Source organism: Mastigoproctus giganteus, chromosome 13, assembly GCF_048544385.1.
Source record: "Mastigoproctus giganteus isolate SK-2022 chromosome 13, ASM4854438v1, whole genome shotgun sequence".
Classification (NCBI taxonomy): Eukaryota; Metazoa; Arthropoda; class Arachnida; order Uropygi; family Thelyphonidae; genus Mastigoproctus; species Mastigoproctus giganteus.
The window spans coordinates 91,610,707-91,626,750 of NC_143587.1; the positions used below are offsets into that span (position 1 = coordinate 91,610,707).

The 16,044-nt window shown below is 35.8% G+C and overlaps 1 protein-coding gene across 1 annotated transcript in view; it reads right to left on the reverse strand.

Moving 5' to 3' along the window:
- Window positions 1-300: 300 nt before the first annotated feature.
- The window catches only part of RpS23 (ribosomal protein S23), a 57,194-nt gene continuing 41,450 nt past the window's right edge, over window positions 301-16,044 (reverse strand). Inside the window, exons 3-4 of the mRNA XM_090388186.1 lie at window positions 3,653-3,773; window positions 301-488 (exon numbers count right to left, since the gene is read on the reverse strand). Of these exons, the coding sequence (XP_090244312.1) occupies window positions 342-488; window positions 3,653-3,773 (268 nt within the window). The 3' untranslated portion in view covers window positions 301-341. The remainder of the gene's footprint in view (window positions 489-3,652; window positions 3,774-16,044) is intronic.

The window sequence follows — 16,044 nt, forward strand, 5'->3', positions numbered from 1 at the left end:
ATATAGTTTTGTGTTGCCTGGGGCAGCATTTTGTAGATTTGGCTCTGCAGCGTACTACACCATTGCCCTGCCCATGGTTTCTTCTAAGTTAGGAAATCATTTGAGTAGTTTTTTTTTAAAATAATTTTTCAACTGTCTGCCCACATGTAAAATTAAAAAACTAGAAAACAGAAGTAAACTGGGCTTAATTACGCATAACTTTACACAGAACAGTGGTATAATCTAAAACTAAAGTTATTTTTAAACAATGGCTCATTGTGAATGTAAATTTTTGCTCTCAGAGCAGTTAAATTAAAAGAATTAGAAAGTCTAAAATTCTTTATTCATATTACAGAAAGAATTTATGATCTTGGTCTTTCTTTCTTCTCCTTATAAAGTGCAAGAAGAGAAACATTTGCTACTTTTACAACTTTGAAACGAACACCAGGAATATCTCCAACAGCGTGACCTTTTCTTCCAAATCCCGCCACGAGAACTTCATCATTTTCCTATATCATATAATACTTCAGTTAAAATTTTTTAAAGATTTAACTCTTCATATTTTAAATTCAAAGAATTGTTTTCCACTAATTAAAGGCTGATTTTGAAGTATTTCTAAAACTAAACTTCCATTTCATATAACTGTTTTTAATAAATAAAAATAATTTTGTAGTATTTTATTCTGAACTGTGCATAATCTCGCTGCAAAAAAAAAAAAATATATATAAATATATATATATATAAACTAAAACAGCAATTCCCAATCTGTGGAGGTCACTTATTGCAAGTGGTCCACAAATCTATGGGTTCACCGAGCAATGTCATTTCGAGCTTTATTTAGCTCCAACACTGAAGCTAAATTAATAATATACGTATTGACAGCAGTTGTCATTTATTTTCTAAATCAACAGATACTTCAGGCCATCATAGTCGAGTGGTCAGGTGCACGGGTGCACAAATACACGTGCCTTGAGTGACCGGGGTCCAAGCCCATGACTTCTAAATATATTGCTGTTTCTTGTATTCTGTCTATATTGTGAACTCCTCTGACCATTTGGTCATCTCGGAGTATAAACAGAAAATTTATTGATTTTACTAAAAGTATAACCACTAATTTTTTTACATTAAAAAGGGGCCCCCCCAAGTACAAGATTTAGAATACCAACATATTCTGGTATCAAACATAGCTCAGCAAAACACAGCTCAGCTATGGTTTTTGCCTTTAAGTTTCCTGATACAAACTAATTATTTAAGACTGTTTTGGCTACTAACTGGGTTCCTTTTACGTAGCTAAATTTTTAAAGTTTTGTTTAAATTCAAAAAATTATCATTGCTTCCCATTTCACACTGTCATCAACAATCTTTTGGGGATAGGCAATATATCCTCCACATGCATGTCTTTAAAAATCAGAAAAATGATAATCATACAATGCATAAAGGAATGAAATGATAATTTCCTGGCTCATTTACTTTTTCATTTTTTAAACATAAGCACCAAGGGATGGTCAAAATGTTCTGAGAATAGGATATGTATTAATACACATCTTATATAGTTTTGAAATTTTTTTTGTTTGTAAAAACAGAAAAAAAAAAATTCAAAAAATTTTTTCTGTCGGTAAAAGAAAATGAATATCCAGCAAATTGAGCATTATTGAGTAATTAAATTTTGATCCAAAGAGGACAGAAATTACTAAATAAATCCACGAAAGAATGACTAGTGTTAGAAAAAAGAATTTAAGTATCTGAATATGAAAAAAGTACTTAATTCTTGTGGAAGCAATTTAACAATACATGGGCATTTGGCAATGTCCGAAGTTTGTGTAAAGATTCCCAGAAACCATTCCATTCATGACAAACATTGAAGGATGGAATCAAAAGACCTTAAAATTAATTCTTGCTAATCTAGATAGATTTTTAGCCTAGATAGTTTGATGAAACCTGGCTACATTTTTATGATGTATTGAAGTTAATCTCCAACCCAAAAACTTTTAATGTTGGCTTCAATTTTCTAGGGCAAAATAATTGCTGTTAATTGATTACCTTTAATCTTAAATCATAATAACAGATATATTATGCCAAAATTAAAGCTTTAATTTGAAATGCTGGATGCGTTCATGTGTGGTGCAAGCAACACAAGTCCATGGATCAATCCATTGTGCACGTGACCACTATCCAGTCAGGTGGTAGTGGTTACATAACATGGGGCATGTTTTGCTGGCAATAAGTACCCCTGGTGCAGATGGACAAACACTTCACTGGTGCAGTCTACCAGAAGCTCTTAAGAGGCCATGCACACCCTGACGTATTGCATTTTCCCACAGATAGAAATGGGATCTTCCAAAACGATAACATGCTGTGTTATTGGGCCCGTACCGTGCACGGTGGTTCAAGGAATGCAGCAAAGATATCACACAACTGTGCACGGGTGGTTCGAGGAACACAGCAAAGATATCTCTCATTTTGATTGGCCTTCAGATTTGCTTGATCTCAATCTAATTGAATACCCTGTGGGACGTTTTGGAATGGGAAGTGAGGCATATAGACACACAACCGCCATCTCTTCCGACACTGGGGGAAAGTCTTGCAGGCAGCTTCCAGGCATTTTCAAACATGGAGTAAATGCCTTGGTGAATAGCTGCTGTTATCCATGTCAATGGTGGTCCAACACAGTATCAGGCTGTGTGTGTATATATATTCACTTCCATTCCCAAATATTTTAATAATTTATTTCTAATTTGGCATGTTATGTGAAGTGCACCAAATCTGAAATGCATGTCACTTCCCACAAAGTAGTAGGCATCTCGAGTGAATATCGTTTTGTGTTCTTATCTTTATATGAAAACCATACATCTATCAAAAACAACTGAAGTGAGAGTGTATATGCTTATAATTAGTGGGAAATGAAAAGAAAGTAACCCAGAACTATAAATCTAATACAAATTTAAAATTCTGTACCAATGTTAGTGCCACACTACTGATAGAATATGTCAAGTGACCTGACATGCAAATATTTGCCTAGTGTGGCAGGTTCTCACCTGCACTCGCTCTGTGAAAATGCATTCAGGAAGGTAGAAAAAAAATTTCAAATTTTTAAACTGTAATGCAGGATCACTGTTTGAAGGTCACTTGTCAGCCACTATCCATTGGGTTAAGAAAACTATGCTTCCAAAGAACTTAAGTAATGAAAGCTGACAAGACACAAAATAGATTTTGATCACCGAATAAAAACATGCCCAACAAGGTAGTATTGTTTATCTGAAAACTGACATGAAATGATATTTAAAGCCTAATTTTTGTTTTGGCTTATATTTGCATAATAGTGCTTCTATGATGTTGTTTATTCAATGCTCTTATTTTTATTATTCATTTTTATTTTTTAAAAAATCCAGGTAATGCAGAATAGAACATCGAAGGATGACACTACCGGTTTTTCACATTTAGGGCATTTTTACGCTGACACTATCACTGTTATAAAATAACCATTATTAAACTAGTACTTAAATGTAATTTAAAAAAAAAAAAATTATTCTGTGAATAATATTTGCTAAGAGATTAAAACCATTAGCTTTTCATTTCTTCAATAGGTACATCAATTATCGTGGACAATGAACAAAATGCCCTTTGAGAATAATTCAGAATTCCCTCCTCCCTGTAAGTGAAATATGGTACCTACCTCAATAAAATTAAGACAACCATCTCTGGGAACAAAGGCAGTAATTTTTTTCCCATTTTTTATTAACTGTACCCTCACACATTTTCTGATGGCAGAATTTGGTTGTTTGGCTTCAACACCTCTATAAAGAAAAAACATATACATTAGATAACATTAAAAACAGGCATCATAGTAGTAAATTGTCATTTTTGGCATCAGACATCTTATGTTTTTATATTTAACCCACATATTGTATGTGTACTTGATACTTAAGTTTGGAGAAATTCAAAAATCCAAAAGCAAGCAGCAATACAGCTAATCCCTGCCACAGGCTGTCTAAATAATAGTTAAAACAATAACAAAAAATAAAATAAGCAGCTGCTCATCACATACAGTGGCAGACAAAAAAACTGCACCACCTTAAAAAAAAGTAACATTTGTAGTGAAACGTATAAGATATTGTTTGATTACAGTCATTTTGTTTGTCCAAAGCAAAGGTATTGGTTCATATAATGCTTCTATTGCAGACAATAATTCTAAGCCATTGCTTCAGCCATTTCTATAAATATGGCATTGGAAGGGTATATACGCTCATTAGTATCTGCATTGCAGTGGGGTAAGCATGGCTCCATATGTTCACTTTACACCAAGAAAAAAAAAAAAAAAAGTGTAGCTGTTGCTCTGTCCCAGGAAGGGCTTTCTACGTGTGCTATCGCTGATAAAATAGGCTGCCACCAATCAACAGCATCCTGGGTGCTGAAATTGTGAAAGCGCAAAACCGGTGATGTGAAGAGATGACCTGGATCAGGCCGTAAGAGAGTGACTGTCTTCCCAAAATCGATATTTGAAATGGTTATGCTTTCGTAATCGCCACGCTAGTGCTCCTGATCTAAAACTGGACTGTGAGATGGCCTCTGGTGTTGAAACAAAGGCATGAACTATCCAAAGATGGCTTTCGCAACATCTTATTCACCTCTATCAGATCACCTCGCAGGTGCCTAGTCTCCAGATGCTGCAATTTGCAGAACTTAAGCCTTTCTTCGTAAAGGGACCCCTTTGTTCCCCTCACCAGTCATGTTGTCCTTTTCTGTACTCATTCTAGCAACCCTACATCCTTCCTAAAATTAGTACACAGTACTCAAGGTGTGGCGTGACCACTGCCTTATACAAGGGAATAATCAGCTCCTTATCCCTGATTGCAAAAATTCCTGTACATCATTGACAATATCCCATTGCTTGCTCTGGCAGCCTGTCTGCATTGCTCAGAAAACTTCATATCTGACTGCACAATTACTCTGATCACTGTTGATATTAAATGCATTGTTCCTTTAATTATACACGCAGTCCCTTAAAATAGTATTCACTCTTGAAGCAGTGAGACCTAATTCTGTGCAATAGATGACAAACATTGTCCTGCTACAAACTTCTTAATTAATCATCTTCAGTTCTAAACCAATTTTGTTTCGTTTCCTAGCACTGGCACTACTTCCACTTTCCGTGATGCCTTTCCCTTCACCATTGTAATAACTAAATAGGAATAAAGAGATTTCAGTGAAGGGGAAATCATTTCACCATAATACCGCAATGTAAAAACCCACAGAATTCCAGTTATCGGGATTACTGCACATGCAATAAGATCGAGTTTACGACCCATTTATAATAAATTGCACTAATAGAAAAGCCCAATAAACTGGAAAGTGCAAATTGTTTTTATTGTGACCTCGAGAAATGTGTTTTAGAAAAATAGCAAAGGCATTCAAAATTGACTCGTATGATGGAACATATAATAACGATAAAAGTGTAGTGCAATTTCCATTACAAAAATGACCTTTTAGAGAGATAAAAAGCTTAGTTAAATAGTTAAAATTTCAACTTCGAAGGTCTTGAACGGATTACAAAAAAAAAAAAAAAAGTTATCGGGTTAAAGTTATTCACATTACAATATTTTCACGATATTCCTACCAGAGGCAAAATACGTTTCCATGATTTTTTTAAGTTTGTACCGGCCGGCAAAAACTTACGTAAAGTCAAATATTACGTAAGCTGGGGAGCAGCTGTATTTGCAAAATTCACAAGTGATGTAGTTTTTTGTCTGCCACTGTATATATAGATATATATATTTCTCAATAATTCAGTTGCTTTTTGCATATTCACTGTGTGATATGCAAAAAGGATATATTAACTTTTATGTCCATTTCTATTCTTTTACTAGTCTAACCCTTGATAATTTGTATCAATGTTTAAACAAATTTAACATTATGGTGGACATTCCATTGAACCCAGTACAATGCAGCTAATTAAATCTAAATATTAATTTAGATTTAATTAGTTGTATGGTCATCAAATTTTGATCTGTATCATGTTTTTTTTTTTTTTTTTTTTTGATTTGGTAGTTGTTGGCGCATCGGCTTCTGTGGCCATATTGCACCTCCCAAGGTTTTTGCAGTACTTTCTGTATCATGTATTACTTTTTAATTGGAAAAGCACAACTGTAAAAATATACAGAGATTTAGTTAGTATGAATCAGAGCTGTAATACTCAATATGTTCTACGTTGATAATATTAGTAAAATAATAAGGAGTTTACCTCAATATAATACCTAGAACACTTCCGTATTATTATTTTACTAACAGAGATTGTGTATTATTCTCAGTGGAGATTTCAAAATACGTAAAATTTGATTTGCACACGGGCATATTTAATGTAAATATAAAATACAAGTTGGAATACGCTTATCGTATTAATTATTTTCCCATAGATTTCTGGAAGAGAGGTGGTTGGAATATGTATATGGGATAACTACAAAAAAGCTATTATTGGTTCTTATGTAATACAGTGCTATAATTACAGTAAAGAATTATAAGGGCATAATTTTTACCACCACTTGAATTTTTTTTATCCTAAAAAATAATGAGAATTGAAAGCACTTTAACAGTGCACATTCTTATGTGGCTTTTCTAATCTGTTATTCAGCTCTGCGTTAATTCTTTCAATAAACCCAAGCAGCTGATTTCCAATGCTTTGAGTCTTTATGGCATAAAGGTCTTCTAAACAACCTTCCCTATCACAGCCTGCCTTCCGATTTTCTACCTGGGAAGTTTTTTCTCTGGCCTGCCATGCATTGCACATCAGGGGAAAAAAGCCTCTCATTGAAAGAGACAGTTCTGTCATAACTTCAACTAATGGAGTTCCTCGAGGTTTTGTTCTTTTATCCACTCCTTTTCCCTCCTCTACATTAATCATCTGACACAGAGTAGAAATAGTAATCATGGTTTTTCTGAGGACAGTGCCCTACATTCCTCTCTTCAAGAAACCCTGTTCTACACAAACAGCTAAAACATGTACATCATCATTCACGAATCACTTCACTGATCCCCAGCTAATTCTTTAGTGGGGTGAAGACGCATCTTAAACAACAACTGAATATTTCTAGACCAGGCCATACATCTTTATCAAGGATAATTCTGCCTTCTTCCAAAAGGAAGGAGTCAGGATTATTTTATTTTTTGGAAATATTTTTTTCTGGCATAAGAAAATATATTTTATATTTAAATTTATATAAAATATATTAACAGAAGAAATTTTGTATGCTTTCATAAATTTTATAAGCATATCCCAAATACTGTTTCTGTTGAACAGAAAAAAACAAGGCTCTTCCACACTCAGCACACAACATAAATCTACACCATCACCATGTCTTAGGTAGTCACCCTCTATAATCTCTCAAACTCCTAGGCCAGGGGTCGCCAAACTTCTTTGACCGTTGACCCCTTTGAGAGTTTCTTGACTTTTTATCGACCCCCCTCTATTTTACTATTATGTAATTATAACAACACAAGCAAAAAAGACGCTTGTGAGTTTATAGATTATTTTATAGCTAGTGTTTATTGTATGTATAATATATTATATATTATATTGGCTTAATGTCAAAGGGATACATTTTTGTTTTTGACGTCCTTCTTAACATTACATATTTGATAGGAGGGATAAATATATGAAATATAAAATTTAATTTAGATAACAAAATAACAATCTTCCTTATATACATGAAAATAGGACTTTTATTAACTTAGTATACAATTTACTAATGTTGTCAATGTGAAGGGTGAGCTTCGTGACTCTTGACAAGATTAGCAAGGTTGGGTTCAAAATTAGTAAAGTTTTAGCCTTAAATCGCCACAAAATTCTATATCTAGCTTATTTTTTTGTTTTGTTAAAATGTAATTAACATGGTTGAAACCAGCTTCAACCATGTACGAGCTTGGAAATGCAAGCAAAAAGGGGAGTACCACTTCAGAAGGTTTTGGATATTTTTCTACAACATTTATATTCGTCCAAAAGTAACTTAAAGAAACTCCTATTTTTTAAAAAGCAGCTTAGCTTCAAGATCAACTGACAATTCAATAAGTTCATCTTGTAAGTTACATTCAATATCTGCACAAAATGGCATGATAATCCAATCTGGAATGTGCATGTTTTCAAAATCTGCAATTTAAAATCATCACTCGAATTTTGAAGATGTTTTGTGTATATTTCTAAGTCTTCATCTTTTACTTCCAATTGCCGTAGATTCGAAAAGTACTGAAAATCTTTTCGTAACAATGATGATTTAAATAAGGCTAATTTAGCTTGGAAGCCTAAAAGAATCATCCGAGCTTGAATAATCGTGACATCTTTACCTTGTAGACGGGTCTGTACATCATTAAATTTTGAAAATAAGTCTGCCAAGTAGAAAATGATTCTTATTTCTCTTCAGTTCATCACTTAAAAACAAATTAACATCTGTAAGAAACTCTACGGTTGAGTTGAACAACTCAACAAATCTTTGTAGACTTGCACCTCTAGACAACCATCTTACTTCAGTATGCAAGAGTAATTGGTTTGATATTTCATTTTTTTTCAAAGTTTGGCAAACAATCGCAATTTAAGAGGATGAGCTCTAATTTGATTAATAGATTTAATACACACTCTTAGAGTATCATGCAGTTCGTCACTGAGAGTTTTTGCCACCAAATGGTTTCGGTGCAACACACAGTGAATAGTATGTACACTTTTTGAACTTTTTCTTTCAGAAAGGTAGGAAAACCTCGATAACGACCGCCATCTGTGGCTACTGCTGTTATATTAATAAATGGAATATCACATTTATTTAAATATTCCTCCAATCGCTGAATAATTGTGAACTCCGTTCCATGTCAACCCACATTCCATCAAGATATTTTGCAAATAAAAATTTGTCAATAATTTGATGTTGGGTTATACTATAATATCTTACATAAGCCATAAGAATAGAAGAACTATTGAATGTAGATTCTTCAAGTTGGATGGAGAACTTACTATTTTTGAGTTCTGATACTACAGTTTTTTCTACATCTTCAGCCATTTCACCAATACACCTTTTCATGGTATTCGCACTCAATGGTAAGCATTTTAAAACAGGGCCAGAATCTTTTTTCATTTTTCATTATGGTTTCAATTACTTCTTTGATTGTGGGTATAACAATGTCCTCTGCAATTATATATGGTTTTCCTTTTTTTGCTATATTAAAAAAAAATATTGTAGGAGGCTGTTTATCCTTGTTTATTGTCAGCTTCGGCTGGTGCTTTCATAAATGATTTTATAGTTGGTCGATGTGTGTATTTCTCCTTCAGTTCATTAAAAAAGTCAAGATCTTTATCTTTCTTATTGGGATGGAGTCTTTGAAGATGATCTTTCATTTTTGTTGGTTTCATTGCATCGTTACTAAAAGTTTTTTTCACAAAGAAGACACATAGGCCTCGTTTTGTTTGTTAATGAAGAAATAAACCCAAGTTTCAAATATTCTAATGAATATTGTCTGCATTTCTTTTAGAATCTGAAGCTGCCATTGTGGTTACTGGGGTTGTTGTTGTTATTTGGTTTTTAGGAGCATTAGCAACTTAAGGCCATATTGTTCCGGGAATATGCGGTGGTCATTCCCTGACCTTTCTGCATCCTCCGTATTTGGTGGTGACGGGCTCGAACCCCGGTCTAATCAAGAAGCTTGTGCTACACACTGCTGCTCCTTCCCACCTGGCTATGGAGGTGCCTTACTGGGGTTGTAACAAAATAATTAAAATTGAAGTCAGTAAGCAAAAGTCTAAATAATATACCTATTCACGTATTTCTATAGGATGTACAAAACCACCAGCCCTGCTCAACTCTTCAACATAGAGAAGTTTATTCGTGAATGAATAACGATTGAATTACAATATGTATGTTGATGAATTTTAGAATATTAATGCTGACTTGTATGTCGATGTGCAAAAATGAGACTGAGATCGAATACGTGTAAGTAAATAAGCAACCGGGCATGTGTTGCAATCTCGCTCCCGCGCATCCATGCCCGGCATGGCGGCTGGGCGGGAACCACCGACATCCGCTTATTGGTAAATACGTCATTTTGGTCTATTTGATTGGCCTCCGTAACTATTTTCATGACCTTGCTCCATCTTACGGGTCCTATCCATGCCACAATTCACTCTTAATTGCGTTGTAATCCAAGTTAACCGAATTAAATATTACCTGTACAATGATGTCTTATATTTTTCTATCAACCCCTAACAATGTTATATCGACCACTGTCCTACACTGTCAAAAGGAGAGCAGTCAGGCCAACCCATCTCTTGCAAACTCATTTCACTTTCCATTAGAGAGGTATCCAGTTTATTTTACATTCCATTTTTTTAGGTGTTTCCATGGATAGTATGCTTCTGAATTAGTATCAATTCAATCCTTTTCTTCCAAACCAGTCAAATACATGCACAGCCAATCAGTATCCATTCAAAGCTCAACACCTAACTGAACCAGAGCTTGACCCAGTCAAAAGCTGATCTCCAACAAAGCATTCCACACTTGTGAGGTCTGATTAAAAATACTGCCTCGAAACATTAAGAGTGCAGTGAAGCACTCTCAATAAAATTCTTATTATACAATAATATTGTCGGCGCCTCCGTAGCCAGGTGGGAAGGAGCAGCAGTGCGTAGCACACGCTTCTTGATTAGACCGGGGTTCGAGCCCGTCACCACCAAATACGGAGGATGCGGAAAGGTCAGGGAATGACCACCGCATATCTCGGAGCAATATGGCCTTAGTTGCTAATGCTCCTAAAAACTAAAAATAACAATAAAATAACAATAATATTGTACAAGTATGTTCACGTCACTAATTTTAAGATGGTTACCTACATAATGACCTTAATCCAATTCATACTTCTGAATATATATATAAAAAAAAACTATATTCTGTTATATATAAATTATTGTTCCGACTTTTTGTTTTGCACCGTTAGGGTAGTAAAAAAAAAAAAAAACTGACCAAGTCCAGATAGATATAGACTCCATGTAGTTACTACAGCAGTGGGGGGAAAAAAAAAAAAAAAAAACCACAAGTGGCTCAAGGTCACTCACTAGACCCGTCTTCCATAGCACTGGAGAACTACTGGGTGATCTTGAGCAGTCTATGGTTTTCCCTACTACTATAGTGGTAAAAGAAAGATAAAGACCAAATGATTCAGAAGTGTATATTAAAAATCTCTTTTCAGAACTTGAATGGACAAGCAAGGGCTCACATTACATGCAATTTTAATTTCCCTCTTATAGATTGGAAATGGCGGACATGCACCGCAGTGTAGTTTCTAGAGTTAAATTCAAGACTTTTCTTCTTTTAACCTGTAAGGAAAAAGCGCATGGGGTCAAATAAACACTCCTGACCTAGTTCTCACCAAGGATCCAAACAGTATCCAAATACAGCATTTCAAAAATCAATAGCAGGAAGTGATCATGTCATAAAATGGATAGCATCCAAAGATAGTTCAAGTCTTTAAGGAAAAGAAACTATGGTGGACTCGTGTATTTCTGGAATGTAACTGGAGTTATTATTATATGATATTTGATACTAATCCAATATGGAAAGTGTTTAAAGGATTCATCCTAAAGGCCACAAATACATTCATTTCAGTTAAGGAGTGCCACAAAAGATGTCAAAATGGATGACAAGAGTAGAAAGACTTAATTCAGGTAAAAAAGAAAAAGAGATATTATGGAGCACTTGCAGGCTATCACAAGATAACCTGTATTGTGTGACATAACTATTAAGCAGATATGTAATTAACAACCAATGATGGGGTAAGATTCGCAAAAGCTAAGTATGAAAAATTGTTGAAGAGAGTTAAGAGGAGGAAAAGTTCTATTTATATACGAATGTAAAGAAGCATAAAGTAAATTCAATGTGTCACCTGCAAGATCGATTCAATGGTTAAATTCAGTCTATATCTTTGTAGCCAGGGCCACTTGTAGCGGAAGTATCGTACATTATCAATAGATGTTGAAGTTCTTGTTGTTCTTGGTGCTCCACATTGCTGTTCACAACTTCAATTTTTGCGTTTGAGAAGCCAGACTTTACAAAACAGTTCACAACAGTTTGTTTTCTAATTGCGTTTACTGAAGAGGAAATCCATTGAATCGCATCTAGGATGCTGATTTTCTTTGCAAGGTCACTCGCATATTTTACATCATTCATGTTTGCAATGAGATGTCTTAAAACACGTTTTCTGTAGTGAAGTTTAAAATGTTTTATTATCCCTTGATCCAAGGGCTGACACTCTGCAGATGTGTTTGGTGGCAGAAAAACGATTTGAATGTTGGACAATTCAATGTGCAGGTGAGATGCAGCATTATCCATGAAAATAATAATTTTTCTGTTTTGACGAATCATGTTTTGGTTAAAGTGACTTATCCATTCGCTCATGATATCTCGTGTCATCCACGCTTTTTTATTAGACTTCCAGTCAACATTCAAAAGATTCAACTTTATGCCCTTGAAACAACGAGGATTTTGTGGTTTTCCTATAACAAGTGGTTGTTCAAAGTCTCCCAGCATATTTGTACACAATAGTACAGTCAAGCATTCCTTAGAAATTTTTCCGCCCTGGCACTTTTCATTTTTTAGACCCATTGTTTTTTCAGGAAGAGCTTTAAAAAAACAACCCTGTTTCGTCAGTTGTAAATATCCTTAGCTTCAAAATCACGACATAAATCTTCCAATTTGACGGTCCACTCTGTTACAACCCCAGTATCAACAGATCCACCTTCACCACTTACAGTTTTCCAACAAATTTTATGCCAAGTTTTGAACTTGTCTAGCCATCCCACAGAAGCTTTTAACTCATTTACACCCAGAGATTTCGCAACCTCCAAAGCCTTTTCCCTAATAATAGGCTTATTAATGGGAATTTTTTTAGCACGTTCGCAACAAAACCACTCATATGTAACATTGTCAATTTGAAGTCCAACAGTTTTCGGGAATGATTTTTGAACCTGATCATTTCCGTGTTGCCAAAATTGTTTGAGCAGTTCATTTTTTTTTCTTTAGGATGTCGCTTACCTGCGTCTTCCCGATTTTGAATTTTGCAGCGAGATTGCTAACACTATTTTTTTGCCGATCATACGCATTAATGAGTTTGACTTTATCTTTTAAAGTTAAATGTTTATGAGAAGACATTGTGCACTTTACACGACACTGAACAAAACTGAAAACTGAAACTGAAAAGACGAAAGGCCGACAAACCCCCCCCCATCTGCACACACTGAATTCATCAGAAGTTTTACTCGTGCCTTAAAATTCTTGAAAAAGGGTTTAGAACCGCGACGTAAACCTTGATAAAATTCAGAGAATCGGAAATAGAAAATAAGCACACGATTGAGGCAATACGGGGAAGAAAAGTTCCTAGAAAAAGGACCGTGAGCTCTCCCGCTGTCCGTTATGGGGAGATCAAATTAAGTGCTAATTTAAATGAAACAGTGCAGATTGCCTGTTCGCGTCCGTTACAGAGAATGTCCGCTAGACAGAAGCTGCAAACACGTTAAAACCAATGGAGGTGAGTTGGGGAATTTGAAAATGTCCGTTGTAGAGAGATGTCCGTTAGGAGAAGTTTCACTGTATATCACAGATATGCCAAAATTACAAAAACCACATAATATCCTCAGAAGAATGAAGAAAAATAGTTTATTTTTCAATTAATTAGTTATATATATACAGGGTGTCTCAAAAATATTGGTACAAACATTTAGGGGAGGTAGGTAACATCTAAAGGAATGTGAATCGCATAGGAACCCATAACCGGAAACGTCACGGGAAAGTAGTAGCAGAGGCACAAGAAGCAGAAATGACACGAGACAGTAATTAGTGGCAAACATTTATTTGACATAATATTAACAATGGAGTACGAGATGGATGCATTTCATGATGTTACGACAGATGCTCGAAGGTTCCACAATGAGACGCAATGCATGTGTGACACCGACGCAGCATGGATTGGTGGCCAACGTCGAACGCACCTGGAGTTTCTTTGACAGTAGCAGCAGTGCAGAGTCTCGACGAGATCCATTTCCGTCTCCACAGGCGATTCATACACAATAGATTTGAGCATCCCCCACAGAAAGAAATCAAGGCTCGATAAATCAGGTGAGTGTGGGGCCAGGCAACAGGTCCCCCATGGCCAATCCATCGACGCCCAAAACGCCTGTTCAAATGGTCACGAACACACCTTCCATAATGTGTGGACGCCCTGTCATGTTGAAACCAAATGTTGCGTCTCACATATGCTGGCACCATCGTCAAGTAACCCTGGTAGAACTTGTTCAAGAAAGATCTGATGTTTAGCGGATTTCATGTGGGATGGTAACAGGTATGGGCCGACTAAGCAGTCACCAACCATGCCTGCCCACACATTTATTGCGAAGCGATGTTGTGCCGCACGGGGGCACACACCGTGTGGGTTGTCACGAGCCCACACATGAGTATTGTGCTGATTGAATAAGCCTTCCCGAGTGAAATAAGCCTCATCCGTGACCAAAACATAGGCTGGAAAATTCAGTCTTGAACACTTTCTTGGAGAAACCACTGCGCAAAAGCCACACGTGCAGGATGATCTTGGGGGAGCAGTAACTGAACCCTTTGGAGATGAAAGGGGTGTAAGGAATCGTCGTGCCAGACACGCTGTACACTGCAACAAGACACTCCTAAGGCAGAGGCAACGGCATGTGTGCTGATAGTAGGATTAATCTGGACAACATTCAACACACTTTCTTCCATGGCGGGAGTTCGCGTCGAATGTGGTCTGCCCGCACTACTCCTGTTACCTCTAAATGACCCATAATCGCCAAATTTTGATGCACACGCGCAAACAAACGGTGGTCCGGTAAATGTCTGTCTGGGAAGCATTCTCCATAAATTTGTTGAGCGGCTCGTCCACTGCCCTAGGTGCATGTCTGCCAGCTCACAGTTCATATATCGATGCATGCTCTTCGTGTGGCGACTACTGCTTGAATGAGTAAACCAGAAATTTTCCCTCTTGCGAACTGATGAACAGCGCTGCGTACCAACTTACAGTGATATTTCCAGTTATGAGATTCACATTTCTTTAGATGTTACCTACCTCCCCTAAACGTTTATACCAATATTTTTGAGACACCCTGTATAGAAAAATAGTTTATAGTTGACTTCATTGGTGCCGATCCCTTCACCACTTCTCATATTCTGTCTTTGTCCTTTTTTATTGTGTTCACTGTTGACACTGACAAATCTAAATTCTGCATGATATTTGTTAATGTTTGACCGTTTTCATACAACCTTATTATTTTAATTTTCTGATCCAAATCGATCGCTTTCCTTTTCTTGGTAGATTTACTTCAGCTGCAAAATGGTAGCTGAAGTTTAGTGCTATCTAAGGCAAAGTATTATTAGCAACTAAGGCCATATTGCTCCGAGGATATGAGGTGGTCACAGGCTCAAACACCGGTCTATCCCCGATGTCACTTATTCTCTTAGTTCGCACTATGATAATGGTCAAAATGAAATTTTCTGTAAAGAACTTCACAGGGTTAAAGTGGAAACACTATTATCACCTCACACAAGCTGATATTTTACTAGAGCCCATTTCTGGAGGTCAGTACCATAAAACAATAAAAACAATTTGCAGTTTCTAGTTTATTGGGCTTTTCTCTTAGCGCAATCTATTATTATTAACTGGTAGTAATTTCAATCTTATTGCATTTGTGAAGTGTGTGTCCCCTTCACTGAAATCTTCAGTTAATATAAAAAAACAAATTTTCGTAATCTTCTCTTCATTCCTATTTTTTAAGCTTCATAAACTTTTTACTCCGTATCTCACTCGTGCATGCCATGTTCATCGTTATTGATTGCTTTTTTTTTTTTGTTTTGTTTTAAATTTTACAATCCTTAAAAAAAAAACATAAGCCCGAAGTTACGTAACTTAGGCTTACATAGGTCGGAGACTTACTGTAAGTGTTTTTGTTCTCAAATAAACATTTTTGTAAATAGAATAAGGTTAATATATCCATTGTTCAATATTTAGTACTGTATGTAACATTTT